Source organism: Cnephaeus nilssonii (assembly GCF_951640355.1).
Source record: "Cnephaeus nilssonii genome assembly, chromosome: 5".
In the NCBI taxonomy this organism is placed as follows: domain Eukaryota; kingdom Metazoa; phylum Chordata; class Mammalia; order Chiroptera; family Vespertilionidae; genus Cnephaeus; species Cnephaeus nilssonii.
The window spans coordinates 97,367,560-97,394,009 of NC_137076.1; the positions used below are offsets into that span (position 1 = coordinate 97,367,560).

A 26,450-nucleotide genomic window follows, 5' to 3' on the forward strand; every position below is an offset into this window, starting at 1 on the left:
TGGTACATCTACACAATGGACTACTATGCTGCCATAAAAAAGTAGGAACTCTTGCCAAAACCGGTTTGGCTCAGTGGATAGAGCGTTGGCCTGAGGACTCAAGGGTCCCAGGTTCGATTCCGGTCAAGGGCATGTACCTTGGTTGTGGGCACATCCCCAGTAGGGGGTGTGCAAGAGGCAGCTGATCGATGTTTCTCTCTCATCAATGTTTCTAACTATCCCTCTCTCTTCCTCTCTGTAAAAAATCAATAAAATATATTTTTTTTAAAAAAAAGTAGGAACTCTTATCATTTGCAACAGCATGGATGGACCTAGAGAACATCATGCTAAGCGAATTAAGCCAGTTGGGAAAAGATAAATATCACGTGATCTCACTCATTTGTGGAATATAACGAACAACATAAACTGATGAACAAAATAGAGCCAGTGGGCGGGGGGAGGGATATTTTAGAATCTAATAGAAGTGATCCTGTTATTTGCAGATTTTTAATATTTCCTACAACTTTTTTGATATTATACTATGTTAGTACAGTTTTGACAATATTATTTACCTAAAATTCTTTTATTCTTGAAATATTGTTTATTGCATGTAATATTATATGTAAGATCATTTTTCTTGAATAATTGGTGTTTATTGCATGTAACATTTAAATTTGTTTTTCTTGAGATATTAATGTTTATTGCATGAAACATTATTATATTTAAGATCGTTTTTCTTGGAAAAAAATAAATTTTCACTTCTAAAAAAAAAAGGAAAACAAAGAACAGCACTGGCTGGTGTGGCTCAGTTGATTGTCATCCCATGCACCAGAGGTCACCGGCTCGATTGCCAGTCAGGGCACATGCCCAGTTGAGACTTGATCCCCAGTAGGGGGCATGCAGGAGGCAGCTGATCTATGTTCCTCCCTCTCCCTTCCTCTCTCTTTAAAAAAAAAAACACAAAAAAAACGATAAAAACATATTCATAAAAACAAATGACGAATGGGCAAAAAGAAATCAAATTGCAATATGGTAAAACTAAATTTAACTACGTCCATAGTCAACATTAAGTATAAATAGTCTATATACTCCAATTAAAATACAAAAATGGCCAAATTAAATTAAAAAGCAAAATTGACTATATGTTTCCTACAAAAGTTCACTTCAAGTATAAAGACAAAAAATATAAAGACAAAAATAGATGAAATAATAAAAAGATGTGAAAAGATACACCAAACTGAGAGGTGACATCAACAAGATGATCAGGAAGCCCTGGACCCTCTTTCTCCCCAAGGACACACTGATTCAACCACGATACAGGAACTGGAGAACTCCAGAAACTAGCTGAGAGTGACAGGAACACACAATGGAGAAAGGATAGCCTCTTCAATAAATAGTGTTGGGAAAACTGGGTGTCCAAATGCAAAAGAATGAAATTGGAACCTTATCTTAAACCATACGCAAGAAAAACAACTCAGAAAGGGTTAGACTTAGCCCGGCCGCTGTGGCTCAGTGGTTGAGCCCTGACTGGGAATCAAACTGTGACCTCCTGGTTCATAGGTCGATGCTCAACCACTGAGCCATACCAGCTGGGCAATAAACCCTTTCTTTCAGGACAACTTTTGGACTCAAGATTTTTTATTTATTGATTGATTTTTAGAGAGCGAGGAAGGGAAGTGGCGGGGGGGGTGGATTTCTTGTTGTTGTCCCATTTATTTGTGCGCTTATTGGTTGATTCTTGTGTGTACCCTAACAGGGGATCTAACCCCCAACCTTGGTGCATTGGCAGTTTGCTCGAACCAACTGAGCTATCTGGCCAGGGCTCAAGACTGTTTTGTTTAACAAAGGCTTCCTTTAGTGATTTTGTTCCACATTTTAATTTAAACATTTTTAATCTGTCAAGAACTTATTTTAATATAAGTAAATTAAGAATCAAGCTTTGTTTTTAATGATTCATTTTTAAATTATTTTCTTTATCCCCTAATAAACTCCCATATGCACATTTAAGTCTAGCCAAGTTAATTAACATAATAGTATCTTTTGTAGCTGGATAGCAAGAAGCTAGAAAATCCGTGAACAAGTGGAATGGGGAAACTGAGACAAGAAAAACAAGGCCAAACAGTTTGGGCAGCTGGCACCCAGCCTGTGAATTGCAAGACCTTGTCTTCCCTAACCAAGGACACTTGTGAGCAAATGGTTTATACCCTCCTCCCTAACCAGAGAATACATAGTTTAAATCACTCTGGTCTGGGAAAATAGAGAACAAAGGCCCAATTAATGCCATTTGTGGCAGTTAAACCCAAGGACAGATGAAGCTGGGAACAAATAACAACAACCCCATTAATGCCAAACAAACATAGGATAAAAGTAAAACATACCAAGAATAATCCAAAACTCCCTTATACACTCATTTTAATACATCAGCAATTAAAAATGCACCTGAAAGCTGATGAATATTCTACTGAAACCCTCCCCTAAGATTCTCACTGCAGAAAAAAAAAAAACAAGTATAAAATGCCCTCAGGACAAAGACTCAATGTTCTTGTCTTCTTGAGGGAAGGATTTCAATCAAGAGACAAAATGTAGAAAAGCAAGCAAGAATTTATTGACTTGGGGTGGGGGATGGGGGTGTGTTTGGTAGGGGCTGGGAGGAGGGGGGTAAAGGGAAAGATGGGGGAATGGGAGATATCTTTAATACTGTTAGGGCAAAAATAGAATATTGGGACTAGCTATGGTTATGAGAAATATTGATCATGCTCTGTTAACTATGATTGCCTTGTATTGGTTAAAGAAGGACATTCTGACCTGCTGGGAGTTGTAGGCCCCCAGGACCTGGGAGTCAACCTTGGACCTGGGAATCAACCTTGGAACCATTCTCATTCAAGAACTGCCTATCATGAAAAGATTAACAACCTTGTTGCGAAGACAATGGAGTCCCACCCCAGCCTCCTATTTCCCCATGCCTGTAATCCCTACTTCCTCATGTAATCCTTGTCCTATCCTATACTATACTAGAGGCCCAGTGCACGAAAATGTGCACAGGTAGAGTCCCTAGGCCTAGACTGCGGTCAGGGCCATCTTCCATCGGCTCACCAGTCCCCAGTCCTGCCCCGCCGCCTCTGCCCACCCCGGTTCCCCGTGTTTCCCCGTTGGCCATCCAGCAATTGGAGCCTGCGGGCTCGGGGGAGGGACCGAGAGGTGGTCAATGCACCTCATACTGACTGGTCCATCGTTGTTCCTGTCATTACGCTGTGCGGTCGCTGGCCTTTTATTATATAGGATTTGGGGGGGCGGGGGGGGGGGAGGGAAGGTGAGAAGGGAATGGAAAGGATATGCTCCCTGGAGGGCTGGAGGGAGAGTGACGGGACCTGTTTTCAGGGGTTTTAAAGACTGGGCATTTAGGGAAGGTCTTAGGTGTGGATCAATAGAATATTCATTTGATGTACCGAAGTGAGATTTATTCTCTTAATTTATCTGTTCTTGGGTGTGGGTGGCAATTGGCACTAATTGGATTTCTGTTATCTGTCTCCCGGGAAGCTATTTACCCTCTGGTTGGGGAGAAATGCAAACCATTTACTCAAGCATCCTTGGTTTGGGGAAGATAGGATTTCCTAGGTGGCTGCAAACCGCTATTGAACTGTCTTAGTTTCCCTATTCTGCTTGTCCTGGAATTTTCCTAGCTTCTTACTATTCTATAGCAAATACAGGCTCACTCTAGAGCAGGCCCGTTCCCCTTCCCAGGCATAAACTTTTGATTTCTAAGGGTCCCCATGAAACTTGCAGCCAGGGGCGCAATGGGCAGGGCAGCTCGACCAGGCTCACCCCCTGATCCTGTCTCCAAGGCCCCCTTTTCTCTGCCTTCCCAGTGAGCTAACAGCAGCCCCACCTTGGTTCACTTCTTTCTGATAACATTTCTAGAAAGCCAAAGCAGAGCCCCGCCTAGGCTCCCCCTGTTGTTTCTTCTACCCTGATTTCTTCCTTTGTTTCATTGTCCCCAGCATTAATAAACAAACATCCTCTCAAATCCATCTGGACTCGTGTTGTGAAATCTTTCCTACACGAAGTCAAGAACCCACTCACTACAGGCTGGCCTGAGGCCCCTGTCCCTCCAGTAACATCTTTCACACAAACCTGGAAGGTTAAGAGGAAGATTAGCTTTGGAGAACAAGATAATGAATTAATATTAGATTTACTTTTAGTTTCTTGGACCTGTGAGTTTGATATTCCAGAGGAACATACAGGTAAAGATTCCTTTGAGGCATCTGGAATGGGGAAACCCTAGCTTGGGAGAGAATTAAGGTCAAAGCCATTCATGTGGGTGTCACAGTCATAGAAATGGGAACAGCTGGGATGGTCAAAGCAGAATGTAGTTTACAAAGAGAGGGGAGGTTGTAAAAAATAAAAAATAAAACCCGTTGTTCTTGCCCTTGGGGTGTTATAATAACTTAGAGATATATTTCTCAAACTTGAAAAAAAAGAAGTATGGATATCCTATCAAGGGAAAAGATTTTGATTTCTTAGATCCTAATGAGTTCAGAAATTTAAATACTGTTCATTTAGTTCACTCAATACCAATGCAATGGATAACATTACCTTAACCTAGTATTTTGGAAGTTGTTGACTGAGTCTAAGATTGTTACCCAAATGATTTAAAATGTGACTGTATTACTGTTTTAAAATTGACCTATACTAGTAAATTACATAAAGTAAGTAATACAGACGACACAATGAACAGGTCTTAATTGTCTTAGTTTGATGAGTTTTGATAAACATATTAAACCATGTTCCCCACACCCCTATCAAGATATAAAACAGTTCCATTACCTCAGAAAGTTCATTTTTTGGCCTTCACAGTCATCTCTACCTTTTCTCTAAGGAAAGATAATGTCTTTCACCATAGATTATTTTCACCTACTTTAAAATTTCACATAAATGAAATCATACTCTTTCGTGTCCAGCTTCTTTCACTCAGCATAATGACTTTGAGATTAATTCATGTGGTTCATTTCTCTGTATAGCTGAACAATATTCTACAGTATGAACATATCACGATTTGTCTACCCATGTATTTGTTGAGAGATGTTTGGGTTGTTTCCAGTTTTAGGTTATTTGAATTGAGCTGCTCTACCAATATCCTTGTGCAAGTCTTTAGGGATATACCAGTATGCTTTCATTTCTCTTGGGTAAGGACCTAGAAATGGAATTCCTGGATCAAGGTATATATTTCACTTTATAATATATTGCCAAACAGTTTTCTAAAGTGGTTTTATTACGTTATATTCACACTAGCAGTGAATGAGTATTCTAGTTGTTCAAAATGTTTGTTAGCATCGGATGGTATCAGTCTTTTTAACTTCAGCCATTCCGTTAGGTATGTAATGGTATTTCACTGTTATTATAATTTACATTTCCCTGACGTTGAGCATCTTTATAGTATGGAACTCAAGGGGATCACTGCTTGGGGTACTCTATTTAAGAACAAGACTTGATTGTCCTTAAGTAGTTTTATTTACTTGCAGCAAGTAAAGGAGACAGGGGATTCACATCCAAAGCTCTGTCTCCCAGAAGAGAGGCTTAGCTATTGCTTATATGTAATATTTGGTTAATTACACGTTGACTTCTTTGGAGTTGGCAAAACCTATCAGGTTTGGTTCTGGTCAAGCTCATCTGGTTACAGCTGAGTCTGCAAAATATTGTGCTACATTTTAATATTTAGCAAGGATAGTATTTAGTAAGAACTATCTAGACCTTGAGACCCTTATCCTGGGTTACATTTGATGTGATTATTCTGTGTTTTCATTTTGTGACATACCTGTTCAAAACTTGTGTCCACTTTTTAAATGATTTTTTTTAAATTACTGAATTTTTTTAAAATTACTGAATTGTAGGAGTTCTTTAAATATTCTGAATATTAGTTCTTTGTAGATATATGTATCAAGACAATTTTCCCAGTCTGTGCTTTTCTGATTCATGTTTTAAATATTATCTTTTGATGAACAGACCATTAAATGTTGTTGAATTTTAACTTATCAATTTTTTAAAAATTGTAAGTTCTTCATTACTCATAGATTCTCTGCATGCCACATAGAGTTTACCGTGTGCCAGGTGTGGACTCTAAGTGGGTAATATATCAAGAGCTAAGTGATATTTTTAGGTTTATCTGAATAGCAATTTTGTTGTTAAATTGTTAGAGAGCCATAATCTAGAGCAGTAGTTCAAAATTTAATTGAGCATATTCATCATCCTTGAAATAGTTAAAAGTAAGATTGTGCTCCATTCCTTCAGAATGATGTTTCATTTGCTCTGTGGTGCAGACAGGTTTAGGAATCACTGATCTCTAAGTCGGTAATGGTTGGCCAAACTTACGGCTCACCCACATGCCATTTTCTGGAACAGAGGGCAGGAGAATATTAGTGGAAATAACCTGTTGCATTTGAATTTCTGCATGCTGTTACCACCTGCCTTGTACTGACCTTTGAAATAGTTAAAAAGCACTGAGGGGAAAAGCAATGGGAAAGTTTGCTAAATAGATTCCGTTGTAATGAGGCATAATAATAAAATATTTCAAATCAGGCATCGGTTGCATGGTGTGAGTGCTTTCCAAAGGCTGGCTCTTGCTTTTCTTCTGCAAGAGAAAATTGTAAGGTCTTCACTGAGAGGTTTTGTTGCTGTTGTTTCTTTAAAAAAAAAAAAAAAAGTTGGTTCTCCTAATGGTCTTGCTAATGGACCCTCACTAGTCTGGCCATTGAACAGGAAACTTCTCATTGGGTATTTTCAAGACTGCCACGGGGAATCAGCTGCCAGTTTACTGCAATGTTGAAAACTGCACGAGTTTCTGGGATTGGCATAAAAATGCTAATTTAAAAGGTCGAGTGAAACCACGGCTCACGTTTTCCCTGCCTGCATTCTCGGCAGAAAGAACAAAGACCCAGCCAGAGGAGACAAGAGGCTGAAACTCACCCCAAATCTGTTTTCCTGAGATCATTTTGGAACCATGCCTGAAATGCCGGAGAACATGGAACAGGTAAGAGCTAACAGTTCAGGAAATGAGGCATTCTAGAGTTAGAGTTTCTTTAAAAGCATCTTGGTGGATGTCTGCTAAAAGCCGAAATGCACGGGTGCCATTCATTTCTTTAAAACATAGAACTTTGGGACATGCAAGAATAAACTAACTTTAATTATTGACCCTGTATGGAGAACTCAGCTAAGTCTCATTAATGGACAAAAAAAATAAAAAATGCAGAACAGAACAGCAATTTCATTTACACGATTATTGCAGGTGAAGGATGTGTATAAATGAGGATTTTATCCACAGTGTATGCTCAGGCTTTCTTTGTCTTGGCGTGAATGGAATCTGCTAACATAACTTTTAGCTCCAGGTTGCTCTCTTTAAATTTATAGACTTAGCCACAGCACGAACTTGGATAGTGCCTGTATAATGATGGTTGTTTTTTTTTTTCACATAGAAACTTTCCTCTTTAAAGAGAATGATTACACGCACATGTGGCCCTAGAACTACCCCACATTTTTCCTGCAAGTATCAAAAACTAGATTCTCAAATGCAGGCAGTAAACTTTTTGTTTCTCTCTTCTCTGAGAATCAAAGTGCTAATTGCATGGGCTTGCCCTTAAATCTTCTTCACATTGAATACCTAATTTTATTTTTCATAGATTAGATTGAAACTAGAGACTTTTAAAAACTTACCAGTTTTTAAAGTGAGAACTAAGATCTGGAATCTTCTCCCTCAGTCCCCCACTGCTCTTTACTTTGTCGTCTGCAGGTCAGGCAGGTTTGGGGCTGGGGCAGTGCTCTCACTGTAAATAAATGCTAAAGTGATGAACAGTGACAGTCTGGATGAAAACAAAAATCGAAAAAGTGAGGGTCCGCGGGCTCTCTAACATTAACTGTTCCAAAGACACCACGTTCACACAAATAAGGAATGAGTTCTTGTTGGGGGGAAGAGGGCTGGGTAGGAAAGTCACAGGACTTTTGCAAAAGGCTGCTTCCGCTCTAAAGCAAAAAGGATTTTGAAAATAGGACTGCGTTTTGAAGTGAAAGTCACTTGATTTGTCACTTTAAAAAGCGTGATGCAGGGTGCTCAGCATTATTCTCCCCCCTTGGTACCTTCTTCAACTCTTGGTCCTACTTTTTAGCATCCCAGAAAGAGGTGGCAATGACTCATTTGCTAACACTTGTGTTTTTCTTGTCTCTCTTCTGAATCTCTCAAAAACCACTCCTAAGGTTCCAGGGATATATGTCTATTGTGCTTTCTTTCTCCCTCTTGCCTCACCGCCCCCCGCTAAGACTTTATAAAATGTCTTATCCCACTGTATATATGACATGCCCAGTTGATTTTTTTAAATTATGTTTTTCAATTGCAGTTTACATTCGATATTACTTTGTATTTGTATTAGTTTCAGATTGATTCTTTATGCACTGAGCTGTCTACAAACTTGAAACTCCACGAGATCCAATTCAATCCTTCCCTGGTCAAGAAAAAAAAAAAAAAAAAGGGAAAATACATAATATAAACAGCCTTCCTCCTCCTACCCGCAAACAAAGCTTGTATTCCTGGCTTGAGGCCAAGGCCTTTGTTTTGTGTGTCCCTTTAACAGTTGGCGCATGGGCGGAGAGCTCCCCCCCCAGCGTGCCCGCCCCTTTCCGGGGTTTCCGCATGGCTTGGCCAATCAACGGGAGCGGCCTTGGCAGCGGAAGCCGGAAGCTGTGAGCAGGTCGGCCGGGACCGAGGGGAGGCGGGCCGAGGGCCTCAGAGCGGCGGCTGGCGCGGTCCTGGGCTGGAGCCAGTGGTCATCGCTGCCGCGGCGAGGCGAAGGCGAAGGCGACAGGCATGGTGGGGCGGGAGAAGGAATTCTCCGTCCACTTTGTTCCCGGGAACTGCCAGCTGGTGGAGGTGAAGGAGTCGTCTCGGGGGTCTCGGGGGAGCCGGTCAGAGGAAGGGTTTTCCAGGTGCCTCGGCCGAGGCGCCTCAGGGCGGCTCCGCGCCACCTCCTCAGCCCGGGGAGCCCAGGGCGGCGCCGTGGGGTTTGTTTACCTCGGCGCACTCCCGTGCCGGGGTTCTCTCCCAGCCTCGGCGGCCGGATCTGAGTAAATCCGCTCCCTTTGGAGCCTCCTCTCCCCTCCCCTCCCCTCCCAGGAACGAAGAGGGGTTTTCTGAGCTGTCTCGGTTTTGATTCTACCTTTCTTAATTTTTTTTTTCTTTTTCTCATCCTTTGTTCCTCCCCCTCGGTCTTACCCGCGTGTGCCTCTTAGGAAGGAGGGGAAAAGTGGCTTTTCCGGAATAACAGTGTCGGAGAGGATAACTTGAACTCGTCGTTTTACACAGGACGCCGTGTTAGGCGTTGTAATCTTCATAACTAGGAGATTGGTTTTGCTCCATTTTACAGATGAGAAAATGGAGGCCTTGCGGGAATGTCCTTGGCCCATGTTCACGAAGTGCATTATAATTGGTGTTGGGGGCTTGAAACGACGACGGAGGTTGCATAAAGGAAGGCTTTTACAGTGTCTGGGGCGACCACCCCCGTCCACCCTTCTTTGTATTCTGTTCCAGGCTCCCCAGCATTCATCCGTCTACAGAATGTATCTAGCTCTGGGGATAAGCCTGGTAAAATGGCCAGACCGGTATGTCTTATGGATCTAAGAAAGGCTATGGGACATGTCAGTTGTAGAGAATGCAGAATTTTAGCTCTTCTAAAACGTAGCATATTTAGTGCTTTCGTATAACTTTGGGATGTGGGAGGAGGTAGAGTTAGGAAAACTGGGCTCTTTAAGCTGCTTTATTGTCCCTGTGTAACCCCGAACAGGGCTGGGTACATGTTACCCGGTGTTAGCGTTTGTTTATGTATGTCTGTATGCTCTTCCCAGTAGGAGTTCACTAATGTCAACTGGTTTTCCTTTCATAAAAAGTGGTACATCCAAAAGCTTGGGACGTATTTGCTGCTCTCAGAACGTGTCGAGTTGCCCTAGCTGGTTTGGCTCAGTGGATAGAGCTTTGGCCTGCCCACCGAAGGGTCCAGGGTTCGATTCTGGTCTAGGGCAGGTACCGAGGTTACAGGCTGGATCCCCTCCCGACATGTGGGAGGCAACCAATCCATGTGTCTCTCTCACATCCATGTTTCTCTCTGTCTCTTCCCCCTCCCTTCTATTCTCTTTAAAAATCAAATATCCTCAGGTGAGGATTAACAAAACAAAACACTGTAAAAAAAAAAATCTGTGGAAGCACGGTATTATAGTTGATGTTAGCGAAGCAGACTAGCGGTTTCTGTTAATACTGGCTGGGGCGTACAATAGGGTGACAGGAGTGAGACCAATGTCCACTAAGTAGTCACACGGGATCCTAAAAAGTCTCCCAGCTCAGGAATGTCTCTTCAATGATCTGCCTTGAGGGGAAATCTTGTGGGGAGCAATTAAAGACATGACTATGAAACTGCTAAATTTAAGAAGATCTGAAAAATTGCAAAGTATTGTTATATTTACCACTAACATTTAAGAAGATCCCTCTTTAGGTATTAGTGATTTTTTCACCCTACTTTTTCTCTGACATGCTTAATTCAAGTGTGTTAAGTTAGAAATCACTGTCACAGAGTACTGTTTGGGGTTATTCTGAAGGAGCCATTTATCTTTCGTTACAATTTGGTATTTGATTAGATAGCATAATAGTAATGGTAGTTCCACATCTATAATAATAAAAGCATAATATGCTAATTAGACCAGATGGAAGAAGCCGGGACTGCGAGGGAATCCCGGGTCCCGGGTGCCAGAGGGAAGCTGGTGCCAGGGGAAAGAAGGCCTGTTCTTGCACAAATTCTGTGCATTGGGCCTCGAGTTTAGTTACATGATGTGTTTACTTTTTCAAGAACTTTTTTTCGTGTCTGTAAATGTGGCATCTGATATTACTGAATTCTGTACATCTAAGATTTTATACAATAAGAGAAATATGTTCAGACTAACTTAAAGTGATGTTTGATATAATTTACTTATAGGTAATAAAAATTGAGAATTTTTAGATTCACAAAATATTTTCAGCTCTTGATTGTGGTTTTGATGGAACTAGACAGTTTTTTATTCTTCCATTCTGAGTCCCTCAGGGTGTTTGGATGTTCCTGTGTTTTGCAGGATTAAATTTATATAGTAACAGTCTAAAGTAATTTTCAGAGGAATATTTTTCTTTTTAAAAGAAAAAAGAAAAACAGTATGCTTTCAAAAGCTTTAGTAGAGTTCTGTTTATATATAGAAACTCAAAAATAAGTAATTTTTGATTGGCATCTTTTAATTTCAGAGTGAAACATTTTATTTGCCACCCACCAAATAAACATAATCCAAACTTGTGGCCCGGTGCACAAAATTTGTGCATGGGGGGGCGGTCCCCCCAGCCTGGCCTGTGCCCTGTCACAGCCCCATGAGCCGTTGCCCCAAAGAGGTAGGCCCCGCCCACCCATTCAGGGCTCCTAGATGGATGATGGATTGCCCCAAAGAGGTAGGCTGGAGCTGCAGACCCCCAGGCCTCCGCGCCTCGCAGGGACCCACTAGACCCGCCTCCTCCACACTGCGCGGTGCCATGGGACCCCCAGGCCTGGCCACGCACGGAGCTGAGAGGAGGCGGGACTCCCAGGCAGGCTATGCGTGCCCGTTGTGTGTGCAGCCATCTTGTGAGGGCGAGGCGGTGTGAGGACCACCTAGGCTTTTATTAGTAAGATGGAGAAAATCTTGTCTTGGTCCCTATAGTGGTGACAGAAGGTGCTCATTGAGTCTCTAGAGATTATAAAAAGAGTAAAACTTTAAGTAAATTCACTCTCTGTAGACCCCTTTGTGATAAGGGTAATAGGGAAAATGTCAGAATTGTAGAACTATAAAGCTGGAAGAGCCTCATTCACCTTGTCCAAATGCCTCGTTTTACCAATGAGGAGTTAGATAAGTAGAGATGAAGTAACTTCTCAGTGGCACAGTTCTTAGCAGAGCAGCTAAAATTTAACCGTCCTGAAACCAAATGTAAGTTCAAAAGATGGAGAAAAAACTCATTAGGTATTTGGCTGGACCATAGAAGCAAGAAGACCCAAGTTCTAGTCTTAACCTTTTCCTTTTATTGTGGACAAATCCTTGAACATCTCTGGACTTCAGGTTCCTCCTTTTGGAAATATATCTGCCCTGCCTCACTAGGCGGTTATGAACTAAAGGTATGATGTAGGTTTATATGACACTTGATGGTTTTCAAATACAAGTTTGTGCAGAATCATTTATGTTTCAGGAAGTGTTTGCACTTCTGATCTCTGCTCTTTTAGTAAAAAGAAACATTTTAAGTATTGACATATGACCATATTGTCCCAGGGTTTTCCATGCATCTCCCATCCTTTTTTATTTATTTATTTATTTATTTATTTATTTATTTATTTATTTAAATATATTTTATTGATTTTCCACAGAGAGGAAGGAAGAGGGATAGAGAGCTAGAAACATCGATGAGAGAGAAACATTGATTCAGCTGCCTCCTGCACACCCCCCACCGGGGATGTGCCCGCAACCAATGTACATGCCCTTGACCGGAATCGAACCTGGGACCTTTCAGTCCACAGACCGACGCTCTATCCACTGAGCCAAACCGGTTTCGGCTCCCATCCTTTTTTAAAGTTGTGTAGTATATTCTCTAAAGAGCCTTGCTGTGCTTGTAACAATGCTGCATTTCATCAGGTCTAAGATGCTCTCGATTATAAAATAATCTGGGCTCTTATTTTAAGCTGCACTAAAAAGCAGACAACACAGCCAAGCTATGACATTTATAAGATGCATCTCTATTTTATTCATTGACATGAGATGTTACAATGAGGGAAAAGTATGCTTCAGAGTCCGTGGAGTATGCAGAAATCTTAATTTACTGTTTTTTTTTTTTTTTTAATTTCTTTATTGATTAAGGTGTCACATATTTGTCCTCATCCCCCCATTCCCATCCCACACCCCTCCCCTTGGATGCCCCAACCCTCTGTTGAACTTAAGCATTGGTTAGGCTCATATGCATGCACACAAGACCTTTGGTTGATCTCTCCCCCCTCCCCCCACCCTCCCCTATCCTCCCTCTGAGGCCCGATAGTCCGATCGATGCCTCCTTGTTTCTGGGTCTGTTCTTGTTCATCAGTCTATGTTGTTCATCATTTCCCCTAGATGAGCGAAATCATGTGTCACTAGAGATATACTTATAAGAATTGAATGTGCGACGAGCAATAATAGTTATGCTGACAGGCAAATGAATCAGTCTGTAGTGAGTTTCTTTCTGGACCAACAGTTCTTTTGAGACCCAATATCAATGTCCACCAGTTCCCTATGAGTACATGTCGGCACTGACCCCTCAGCTCTGGATGGTGGACAAATGGTGGTAATGCAGGTCCGACTCCCTCTGGTTTGGTCTCGGCCGGACCCAGGAGCACTGATTCACCCGGATCCAGGGGCCCACGGCCTCACCCGGACCCGGGGCCAGGCTCACCCGGTTCCAGGGGCCCACAGCCTCACCCGGACCCGGGGTCAGGCTCACCCGGATCCAGGGGCCCACGGCCTCACCCGGACCCGGGGCCAGGCTCACCCGGATCCAGGGGCCCACGGCCTCACCCGGACCCGGGGCCAGGCTCACCCGGATCCAGGGGTTAATTTACTGTTTACTGTATGGATTGCATAATGCTTGTTCTTTGACTTCAAATTTTCCTTTTTTAAAAAAAAAAAAAAAATATTTTTATTGATTTCAGAGAAGAAGGGAGAGGGAGAGAGAGATAGAAACATCAATGATGAGAGAATCATTGATTGGCTGCTTCCTGCACGCCACCTACTGGGGATTGAGCCCCCAAACCTGGACATATGCCCTGACCAGGAATCAAACCTCAATCACTGAGTCACATTGGCCAGGCTAATTTTTCTTTTTAAGGAGGAAAGATGTCGCTTCTAGAAAGATAGATGGCAATTTTTTGGATTATTTGAATAAGGGAAATTCATTTTGAGAAAAGCCTTGTTCTTTCCTGAAGTTCAAGATTACAGTTCTCAAAGTGCAGTTCCCAAATCTATTCCTTTGCTTCTTTAGAGTGAAGTAAAAAGTGAAGCTCAGAAGGAACCACATCGGAGCTCTCTTAACAGTATTTTCCCAGGGATGTGTATAGTACTTATCCTGTGTACATCGTTTTTTGATTGTATCTCTACTAGACTTGGCATGTTTTCTCTTTATGTTCAGTCTTTGTAGAACTGTTTTCTTGCCAAAATGTAAAGAAAATACTTTGCTGGCTGAAATCCTTGTTTTCATAGATCCTTTTGCTGCGAGCCAAATTTTGCAACAGAAAACCTAGATGAATTTTCCTTCCACTTGTAAAAGTGATGAAATTGGTTGATCTAAGGAAAAAAATATCCTTAAAGAATTTACCTTTTTACTGTCCCTGTCAGCCTTTCATTTCAGATTTTTCCTATGATGGAAATACCTGATTTGGGTAGCCTTTTTTTTTTTTTTTTTTTTTGTATAGTCTGCTGAGTTATTCAGCCGAACTAAGGGCTAAGGAAAGGTCTTTGGTTACACATCTTTAAAGTTTTGACATCTCAGAATTAGTTGCCTGTAACAACACTTTGAAATAAAAAGTCTTCAGGATGATAAAATTTAATAAAACTTACGTTGCTGACTTTATTCAAGATTTTAGGAGGAAATTTGCTGTTACCATCTTGGTATTATTTCCTAAATAGTAGTTCCTTTTAATTTTTATGTGTAAGGATTTTTTTCTTTTTCACAGATGCAACGCATACCAATTGAGAATATTTTCATGTTGTTGTTTTTCTTTTATCCTCTATATCTGTGTTTACTAGTTTAACTGGTCTGTACAGGTACGTTTAGAGTTTTAATTCAGGAACATTTACCAGTTAGTTAAACTTAGAAAGGATATTAGTGCCGTAAGGATCAAATTTATTTTTCCTTCACATAAATTCCTGTGGAATATGAATTCTCTTACTCAGACCTATCAAAATATGATATATCAGTGAAATTTTGGGGTTAAAAACTGGGAACCAAAAATGTTAACTTGTAAACATTGGTGGAATAAAGCCCAAATATTTAATCAGGCCATAAAATAAGCATAAACCTAATTGTGGATTTTATAAACGGAAAAACTTCTTATTAATCATTTGGACATCATTGATTATAAAACTAAGATTTTTTTATTATTAACGTAGGAAATCACAATTTTTTTGACTAGCTAATTCCTTGCCATGTCATCTTAGGTTTTTATTTGGGGAGGGTAAGATTATTAAAACTTAAGTGATGTAGTTATCGATACAGTTGACTGATCTTTGTTCTTAAGACTTGGCTTATAGATATGGGACCTGAAGCAAACTACTCAGACTTGAAGTATTTAGTGGATGATGATGTTGACTAATTTTAAGAGAATATTTTCAAAGAAAATGCTTTTTCTTCCACTTCACCTTTTAGGAGGAAGTTAATGTCCCCAATAGGCGTGTTCTGATTACTGGTGCCACTGGGCTTCTTGGCAGAGCTGTGTACAAAGAATTTCATCAGAATAATTGGCATGCCGTTGGCTGTGGTTTTAGAAGAGCAAGACCAAAATTTGAACATGTTAATCTATTGGATGCGAATGCAGTTCATCACATCATTTATGATTTTCAGGTATGGTTTAGTCTATTTACTTTAACAAATGTAAAACATATTAAGAATCATCTGGCCCAGCCAGTGTGGCTTGGTGGTTGAGCGTTGACCTATGTATGAACCAGGAGGTCATGGTTTGATTTCCCGGTCAGGGCACATGCCTAGGTTGCAGGCTTGATCCCCAGTGTGGGGTGTGCAGGAGGCAGCCGATCAATGATTCTCTCTCATCGTTGATGTTTCTATCTCTCCCTCTCCCTTCCTCTCTGAAATCAAGAAAAAAATTAAAAAACAAAACAAAACAGAATCATCTGGATGACATAGAAAATCTTGCTCTCAAGGAAGTTACCGTACTTAGACTCTATTAAGCAACAATATAAATACACTTTTTTAAAAAAATTCTTTATTGTTTAAAGTATTATATATGTCTCCTTTTCCCCCCATTGACCTCTCCCCCAGTACACTTTTAAGTATGGCAGAGTATATGAAATCCTTAAAATGATTAGGTTCAGACATAGGTTGACAAAAGACAGAATATGAAGCATTTTATAAAAAATGTATGTTTCTGAAGTACTCTTCTAAGTAGCACTTTCGATACAACTGTATTTTAAAAAAAATATATTTTGATTTCAGAGAGCAAGGAAGGGGGGCGGGGGAGAGAAACATCAGTGATGAGAGAATTGTTGATTGGCTGCCGCCTGCATGCCCCACACTGGGGATAGAGCCCTTATCCAGGGCATATATCCTGACCGGAATCAAACCGTGACTTCCTGGTTTAACCACTGAGCAACACTGGCTAGGCATGTACAGCTTTTTAAAATAATGTCTGAAAACCTTACAACACTGTAAAATGGACAGTATTTCCATTTGAGAGGTGACAAAAGCTCAGAGATGTTAAATAATAACATGTTGGCCATGGTCACAGTAAAATTCCAGAAAACTTTAGTTTCTGTTCTAACTGTAATCAAATCGAAAGTTTAAGTTTTTTTCTAAAAGTAATGGACCAAGTAACACCTGCATTAGAATTTTTTTGGGGAAACTTGTTCTTACGCCTCTCTCCCAGCGATTTTAATTCAGTAAGTCAGTTATGGGACCCAGGGCTCTACATTTTAAGAAGCACCACAGATTGTGCACATTCAAGTCTGCGAACAACTAAGACCGTGCTTCCTCAAGCAGTTGTTGAGAAAGGGGGAGTTTGTATGTGGGGAGGCCAGCCTGTCTGTCAGTGGTCTTCCCAGATCTTAGCTATGGCTCTGCTCCTCTGGGAAGTAGGTGCTCCTTCTCTGCAAACGACCCTTTGCATTTCTGTCTTGACGTCTCTCACGTGATGGTGAAACCATCTCTTTATATGTCTTTCTTTTCCACTAGATGATGAAATCCTGCTCCTTGCACAGTGCTTAGCATATAGGTGGTATTCTAAATGCTCAGCTGGGAAAAGAATTTTTATAGATAGTTGATTTGCTTCAAATGAATAGTCTAAGAGATTTGAACTTATGAATTTGATTTGCAGTTGATATGCCTCTCCCTTTAACATAGATTTATTAAGATTTAAGTCATATTAATCACACAAATGAAAGCTCTTTTCTCTCATCTGAATTTGGGGATGTATTTTTAAATATAGTAGTTGACACAGATGATTGTGTGATTTTGCCTAGGGATTGCCAAATTACTCTTTTCTTTTCAGAGCCTGTATGTATGTATGTATGTATGTATTTAATCCCCACCCAGGGATTCCAGAAGGAGAGGAAGGAAGGGGGGAGGGCAGGAAAGGGAAGGGGGAAAAGAGAGAAACATTAATGAGAGGGAGAAACATCAATTGGTTGAGCCCTAATCAGAGATCAAAACCCCGACCCTTTGGTGATGGGATGACACTCTAACCAACTGAGCCACACTGGCCAGGGTGTCTACATAGAATTTTAAGAAAGTTCAAACCTTGAAAAAGGGGAGCATGACAAATACAATGATTCTGTAGTTGAAGGAATGTTGAACTTAACATTGTTGTAGAATTAAATCACTGTTGGAAGGCTGTGGTTCCTCTGTTTTATTCCTTTTTTGGGTTAAAAATCAATGCTTCACTTCCAGCCCCATGTCATAGTACACTGTGCAGCAGAGAGAAGGCCAGATGTTGTAGAAAATCAGCCAGATGCTGCTGCTCAGCTTAATGTGGATGCTTCTGGGAATTTAGCAAAGGAAGCAGGTAATGACTACTTCATAAAATCATTTTATAAAATACTAGAGGCCCGTTGCACGAAATTCATGCACAGAGGGGTCCCCTCAGCCCAGCCTGCACCCTCTCCAATCCAGGACCCCTCAGGGGATGTCCATCTGTCAGTTCAGGCCCGATCCCTGGGATCGGGCCTGAACTGGCAGTCGGACATCCGTCTCACAATCCTGGACCACTGGCTCCTAATCACTCACCTGCCTGCCTGCCTGGTGGCCCCTAACTGCACCCCCCCTGCTGGCCTGATCACCCTTGACTGCCTCTGTGTGCCAGCCTGGTTACCCCTAACTGCCCCCCACACACTGGCCTGGTCACCCCCAACTGCCCCCCCCTGCCGGCCTGGTCACTCCCAACTGCCCCCCCCACCGCCAGCCTGGTTGCCCCATGCAGCCTGCTGTTCAGTCATTTGGCCATCCTTCACTAACCCCCCTGCCAGCCCAGTCACCCCATGCAGCCTACTTGTTCAGTCGTTTAGTCATCTCTCACTAACCCCCTGCCAGCCTGGTCATAGGCAGACATCTTGTGAGGGTGTGAGGGTTAATTTGCATATTACCTCTTTATTATATAGGATTAAATGATTGCTGAGTTTATAAAGATTAAAGGTGTATAGATTGCTTGTCAGAGATTTGTCTATATATGATACATATGAGAATATCACATATATATATATAAGCTATTAAAAATTACAGATAAGATTAATGTTATATTTTAATTTTAATAGATTGTTTTTTGTTGTTGTTTGTAGCTGCGATTGGAGCATTTCTAATCTATATTAGCTCAGATTATGTTTTTGATGGAACAAATCCTCCTTATAGAGAGGAAGATATACCAAGTCCCTTAAATCTATATGGCAAAACAAAATTAGAAGGAGAAAAGGCTGTTCTGGAGAACAATTTAGGTAAGACACAACAATCTCTTTAGCCCCAGATTTGTTTTTGGGATTACTTTTTGTTTATGATGTGTGTGTGTGTTTAATTTAAAAAAAAAATGAGTAAAAGAACAAGTCACTAGAGAAAAATGAGAGAATGTAGTTAATAAAAAAAGAAAAATAATTTTAGAAATCTTAGAATTTGTGAATTTTTCCAGATTTTTTCCCCAATAACACTATGTACATAAATATTGTGTATAGGAAAAAAATTCATATAGTACAGATTTTTGTAATCTGGTATCAAAAAATGAGCCATGTCATTTCTCTTAGATTGAGGTCTTCTGTTATTTGTGTGGTTTTTCTTTTCTATGTGTGTTTATGTATACATCAGTATATACACATGTATGTGCTGATTATAAAAGGTATGTACCCTCCTTGTAAAACAATTTTATAAAACGTGAAATTGTAAGGAGTGAAAGTTCTCTTCCATTGCTGCCTCAGAGAGAAGCACCGAATGTGGTTATGTATGCATGCATTTTTTTGTGGATTTTTAAAATGTGTGTATGTTGTTTTATAATTAGTCTGTGTGTGTTCCCCTCATATACTTGCATTTCAGTACAGATGGAGCCATCACTTGGATATCTATTTCCCATCATTGGCTGCATTGTACTTGATTTAATGATCCCTGCACTAAAACTACTGCTTTTGTCTTTGAGAAGCATCCCCTAGTATAGATACTAATAGACATTTCATTTAGCAGGCTTTTTTTTTTGTATTGTAAATTATTATGCAGAAATTATCCTCAAATTACATATCTATACATGGTTGTCTAATAAGTTAATTTAATTAAACTGTTTGATTTTCAATTAAAGTGTCAATTATCTAGTCTGTTGTAACCCCTCATTAGGGACCAACATAAAATCTAAATACATCATAATTCTTTAATCAGTGGTTTCAAGAATTATGTAGTAAATACTCACATACCCTTTATATAGGTTCACCAATTGCCAATGTTTGCCACATGTGTTTTGTACATAAATTTTTTTTTTCTGTATTCATTAAGAACTAGTTGCATTTTACTCCAAAATACTTTACTGTGTATCTTCTAACCAGGATGCTCTTTACATAATTACAATGTAGTTATCACACTCAGGAAATTAAACATTACTGTCATATAATATACAGTCTATAGAGAAATTTCCCCAGTTGTCCCAATAATGTCCTTTATTGCATTTTATTTTATTATTTATTATTTTTTATAATTTTTTAAATAAGAGAATGGCTTTGTTCTTTTTTTAAAGATATATTTTTATTGATTTCAGGGAGGCAGGGAGAGGGAGAGAGAGATAGAAACATCAATGATGAGAGAGAATCATTGATTGGCTGCCTCCTGTACGACCCATACTGGGGCTCGAGCCTGCAACCCAGGCATGTGCCCTTGACTAGAATTGAACCCGGGACCCTTCAGTCCGCAGGCCGATGCTCTACTCACTGAGCCAAACCATCTAGGGCTGCATTTTATTTTTTAATCTAGGACCCAGTCAAGGATCACTTATTGCATTTAGTTGTCATGATCAGTTTTATTTTTAATGATCATAATAATGAAGAAATTATGTGTAAAAATACCCCAAATAGAACATTTAAAGACACTCAAGATTACATTTATTAAATGGGCATTATTACAGTGAGCTGTGTCATTTTGGTCTATTTTAAGTTTGCTACAATATTGTTTAAATCCACATACTTTGATCTTATATCAAGCCTTAAGAACCAGTCAGCTTTAAAATATTACCTGCTTCATTTCTAGGAGCTGCTGTTTTGAGAATTCCTATTCTGTATGGAGAAGTTGAAAAGCTGGAGGAGAGTTCTGTGACTGTTATGTTTGATAAAGTACAGTTCAGCAACAAGTCAGCGAACATGGACCACTGGCAGCAGAGGTTCCCCACGCACGTCAAAGACGTAGCCTCCGTGTGTCGTCAGCTAGCAGAGAAGAGAATGCTGGTGAGAATCTTTGCAAGGAAGATTTTCTAACTTCCATCTTAGTAAAATCCTGTTAATGAGCGGAAGTTAAAGTGCTTTATTTCTACTTTTTAATTTTTTTATGATTTTTTCAGTTAGTGTTTACATTCAGTATCATTTTGTATTAGTTTCAGGTGTACAGCACGGTGGTTAGACAATCATATACTTTAAAAAGTGTTCCCCCCCAAAAAATAAAATAAAAAGTGTTCCCCCAATATTTCCAGTACCCAACTGGTACCATACACAGTTATTATAATAACATATTGACTCTATTTCTTATGTTGTACTTTATAAAGTGCTTTTTTAAAACTGTAAGGAGAGCAAGCAAAAATAGTTTACAGATAGATAGTAGGCTATATTTATGAATTATAAAAATATACTCTTGTGTTTGCATTTCTCAAATACTACAGATCCCATCTGTCATTCTTTTATTGCAAGATGACTTGAAAACTTGTATTTATTCTTTGGGTAACAAAGTAATCTCCTAATGTCTTTTAAGAATTTTGATTAAGCACTGTGTAATGTTGAAGATTCTACATAGGAATTCACAATTTCAGCCACTTCAGGAGTTAAATATTTGAAAATCTTGGAGCTAAATAGAGTATTTATGAAGAGATTAGAGACTGATGTATTTTAGAATATTACTAATAATATGACTATACTTTATTAACACATACAATTTTATATATATCTTAAACATGTACTCTGACAGTATTTGATAACGTTATAACTAATTAGCTCATCTTGAAAAATGGTTCTATTAAGAATTGTCTTTAGCTTAGAATAATTAGAAATACTCATTATATTGGATTATGCTTCCATAAAAATCTGTAATCATTTTTAGGATTCCCGCTAAATAAAATAGTCATTTATATTTTTATTTTAAAAAATTCTCAAAGCTAAATTCTAGGAATTGCTTTTCATGTTAGTTGGGAATATACTTGATTTTAGATATCTTGTGGAGAACATTCCAGAGAGGAGAGATGCATTTTAATTCCTGGGCCTTTTGATTGCCTTTCTTGTCAAACCTACCATTCAACTCAACTCAGAAAGTTAAAACTATTTTGAATTTTGTGTCCTTGTCAGGACCCATCAATTAAGGGAACTTTTCACTGGTCTGGAAATGAACAGATGACAAAGTATGAAATGGCATGTGCAATTGCAGACGCCTTCAACCTCCCCAGCAGTCACTTACGACCAGTAAGTATATGGTATTAAAAGCCTCGCTTTTTGAAATTCCAGAACTAACACTGTAGTGTGTATTATTGATAACATTTCCTTGTTGCTTTGGAAGTATTGGTAACTTCCATTTTCCGGTATTAATCACAGTGACCCTCGCTTGTATGTGGCAATTTATATTGTTAATTTTCTCTAAATTATTATGTATAAAGGAGCCAATCAGTATTGGTGACATTTATAGGAAATGTATTGTCTTGATTATAGCAGCTTTTTAAAAACTATATTTTTTAAGGGATCAAATAAGATTCGTACTGAGGGCTAAATGAAGTAGAGAATATAAAACCTCAAGATGTAGCCTTTCATGTATTTTTCATGTTTTCTTTTTATTTTTCTTTAAAGATAACTGACAGTCCTGTCTTAGGAGCCCAACGTCCAAAAAATTCTCAGCTTGACTGCTCCAAATTGGAGACCTTGGGCATTGGCCAGCGAACACCGTTTCGAATTGGAATCAAAGAGTCACTCTGGCCCTTCCTCATTGATAAGAGATGGAGACAAACGGTCTTTCACTAGTGTATGTGTTGTCTTTTTTTTTTAACGATAGAGTATGTGGCACTTTCTAAAGGAAATAGTTTTGTATGAGTGCTCTTTAGTTGTGACTTAGGATCTTTCAGGTAAACGATGCTCTTGCACTAGTGAAATCGTGTAAAGAAACAGGTCAATAATGCCTTGCTTGATGTAATGATGTTTCTTATCACTTTGTTTGTTCTGGCTTAATTTGCTGTTTGAATGTAGTAGATTATGATTCTTCAGTATTTGTGATGGGATGAAACAGATCTGCTGTAGACTTTTTTTTTTTGAGAGAGTGGGGATGAAATGCATTGTTCATTCCTCTAAACCTCTACATTTTCAGGACTATTGCAACTGTTGACCCTTTTCTGTTTTAAAGTGTTAAATATTATGAAAATCATTGGTGTTCATTATTTGCTTTGCTTGAGCCCAGATCAAAATGTTTGAAGAAAGAAACTTTATTTTTGCAACTTAAGTGTGGTTTTTATGCTTGAGATATTTCCACATGTCATGTATATTGTCACTCCTGCAGCTCCATGCCTCCTGCTTGTGTAGCAGTGTATGGTGAACACTTGAAAGAGAATGTGTGTATGTGTCTGTATTTTTAAATATATATAAAACTGTTGTTTTCACTCCATGTCACTGATATTTCATATGTATGGTTATACTGATAATAATGGGCCTTGTAAGTCTTTTGACCATTCATAAATAATAATAAATATGTACTGCTGGCATGGGAATGATGAGTTTTGTTATATTTCTTTTTTTAAATGTAAGGACCAACCATATAGACGGATTGTTATTTTGTTGCTTTAATTTTAAAAAATTACATTCTTACCATCTGATGCATATAAGAGAATGTAGTTAAAATACATATTGAGATGCAAAATACTAACACACACCAGGAATCTACCACTTGAGATCTAGACTGTTCCAGATATATCTACTGTGTCAGCTGGTTGGTTTTTACTAAAATAACTAGTCTTGTTACATGTTTACATAGAATGTTTTTTCTGAAGAATGCAGAATACCTGAATATATTATCTGCACTAAGTGATACTCAGGTGACCTTAGCTTCAACAATATCTTTGGTCCTTAGGAAGATATGACTTGGCTTCTATTCAGGTGTTCATGTACACCCTCGTTAAGATTTTCCGATACCACTCATGGGGTATTCTAGATCTTATTTTCATTGGATAAAATGTCCTAATTTACTTAGAATTTGGGATTTAAAGAAGAGCCAGTTGGGGTGATTTGGTTAAAGCGGCAATTCCCAAACCATGCTATCTATGTTTAACATTAATTAGGGGAGTATTCACCAATCGATACTTAAGCCCTAACCTGGGCCCACTGAAATAGAATTTCTGGCCTTGATGTTTGCTAATTTAGGTTTAAATGTTCCCCACGTGCTTCTAAGGTAGCCAGCCTGGCACATATATTTGAAGCATTGTGTTTCTTTAAGTACATTTCATGTGGTACAAAATTCAAATTTTTAGAGCTAGAAAAACCTTTCTCATTCTTCTCTAGCCACCAATTTTCCCAGCTGCGGAGGTAACCAGTGTAGATCAGATCTGGTATGTTTCTAGAGGTGCTCTGCGTATATAAGACTACACTCGCAAAACGTGTATGTGTTCACACTCGCCATCCCTTACTTTTCACAAAGAGTAGCATAGTACACATTTTCTTGCAGTTTATTTTTTCATTTAATATGCCTTGGAATTTGTTTATATTAATTATAAAGAAAGTCCCATGTTCTTTTTTTTGAAATTTCTAACTTACAGAAAAATTGCCCTAACAGTATAGAGAATGCCTATATTCCCCTTCCAGATTCCCCAGTTGTCAACATTTAGCCACGTTTATCATTTTCTCTTTATATATACACACAGAAGAGAGTATTATCTGTTTTCCTCAACCATTTAAGAGCAAGTTGCGGCCATGGTGCAAAGTCACACACTTTATCGTATGTAAACTTAATTAATGCCTTATAAAAATAAGAATGCACTTCCACATAACCCTGTAAATAACCATCAAACTCAACCAGTTAATTTTGATACAATTGTTTGATCCTCATTGATAGCTCCAATTCTGGTCTTTTTATTTTTTTTTAATTTTATTGATTTTTTTACAGAGAGGAAGGGAGAGAGATAGTCAGAAACATCGATGAGAGAGAAACATTGACCAGCTGCCTCCTGCACACTCTCCCCACTGGGTGTGTGCCCGCAACCAAGGGACATGCCCTTGACCAGAATCGAACCTGGGACCCTTCAGTCCGCAGGCCGACGCTCTATCCACTGAGCCAAACCGGTTAGGGCTCCAATTCTGGTCTTGCTCTGGAGGGTTTATTTTAGCTTCCTTCTTTCCATATTTACAGCTCCTTTATTCATTTGTTCATGTCATTGCTAAGAATCATTTTCTGATCACACCAGGTCCCCACTGGTCCCCTCATCACCCAGGCCTCCTTGAGCCAGGTGAGCATTCCTGAGCCCTGGGCCCCGGCCCTGATGTGGGGCCGTTTGACCTTTCAATATAAATCCTTCACTATTTCATTGCTGTCTCCTGCCCATTATTGCTTTCATTCTACTTCATAGATATTATACCTTGTAGTCTGATGGTGGTAGGCTGAGTAATGCCTCCCACACCGACATGTCCGTGTCCTAATCTCCAGATCTGTGAATGACACTTTATATGGCAAAAGGGACTTTGTAATTAAGAACAGTGAATGAGAGTATCCTAGTGGGTTCAGTGTAATCATAGGCAGGGGAGTAGATAAATAATAGATGTGGCCTCAGAAGCAAGAGGTTGGAGTGATGATGCCAGGATGAGGTCACAAGCCAAAGAATCTAGGCAGTCTCCAGATAATAAAAAAGGCAAGTAAACATTCACCCCTAGGGCCTCTGGACGGAGCAGGACCCTGCCAACAACACCTTGGTTTTGGCCCAGTGAACCCCATTTCAGACTAAAGACCTCTAGAACTGAAAGATAATAGATTTGTACTGTTTAAGCCACCAAATTTGTGGTACTATGTTACAGTAGCAATATGAATATAAATAAACTAGAGGCCAGGTGCACAAAATTCATGCATGGGGGGGGGTGTCCCCTCAGCCCAGCCTGCACCCTCTCCAATCCGGGACCCCTTGGGGGATGTCCGACTGCCGGTTTAAGCCTGATCCTGGGGATGTCCTAGACTGCTGGCTCCTAATTGCTCACCTGCCTGCCTGCCTGGTCGCCCCTCACTGTCCCCTCCCCCCCACTGCCGGCCAGGTCACCCCCAACTGCCCCCTCCCTGCTGGCCTGGTTACTCCTAACTGCCCCCCCCCCCCCCCGGCTTGGTCGCCCCCAACTACCTCCCCTGCCGACCTGGTTGCCCCTCACGACCCCCCCGCTGGCCTGGTCGCCCCACACAGCCTGCTTGTTCAGTTGTTTGGTCGTCCCTCACTAACCCCCCTGCCACCCTGGTTGTAGGCAGCCATCTTGTGAGGGCGTAAGGGTTAATTTGCATATTACCTCTTTATTATATAGGATAATAAACTGGTCTTCTGATTTTCATTTATTTTCTTTATTTTTTAGCTCTTTATCTTTTTACTCTGCATTCTGGGAGATTGCCTTAACTTAAAATTTTTATCCAATTCTCAATTTTTCCTTTTTGTTATCTGTGTTTTCAAGAGCTTTTCTTTGTTCTCTCAGTGTTTCCTTTGAAAAGAAACAAATCATCATCCTATTTTATGCATGTATGGATTCCTCATTTCTCTGAAATACTAGTGCTAGGTGATAGTTTAGATTTTTTTGTATTTGTTTTTTAGTTTTAAGATACCTGTTTCCTGCCCTAGCTGGTTTTGCTCAGTGGATAGAGTGTCGGCTTGCAGAATGAAGGGTCCCAGGTCCGATTCCAGTCAAGGGCACATGCCCTAGTTGCAGGCTCAATCCCCAGTAGGGGGCATGCAGGAAGCAGCTGGTCAATGATTCTCATTGATGTTTCTATCTCCTTCTCC

At 39.9% G+C, this 26,450-nt stretch overlaps 1 protein-coding gene across 2 annotated transcripts; it reads left to right on the plus strand.

Annotated features, from left to right (window-relative positions):
• Positions 1–6,766: 6,766 nt before the first annotated feature.
• MAT2B (methionine adenosyltransferase 2 non-catalytic beta subunit) lies at positions 6,767–22,781 on the plus strand. 2 transcript variants are annotated; one of them, XM_079771478.1, is made up of 7 exons: positions 6,767–7,003; positions 15,437–15,631; positions 17,690–17,804; positions 18,574–18,726; positions 20,504–20,697; positions 21,802–21,915; positions 22,294–22,781. In XM_079771478.1, the coding sequence occupies exons 1-7, from the start codon at positions 6,974–6,976 to the stop codon at positions 22,462–22,464; spliced, it is 972 nt and encodes a 323-aa protein (XP_079627604.1). In that variant the 5' UTR covers positions 6,767–6,973; the 3' UTR covers positions 22,465–22,781. The 2 variants fall into 2 exon arrangements, with proteins under 2 accessions (XP_079627604.1, XP_079627603.1); XM_079771477.1 differs by lacking the exon at positions 6,767–7,003 and adding an exon at positions 8,722–8,890.
• The last annotated feature ends 3,669 nt before the right edge of the window (positions 22,782–26,450 follow it).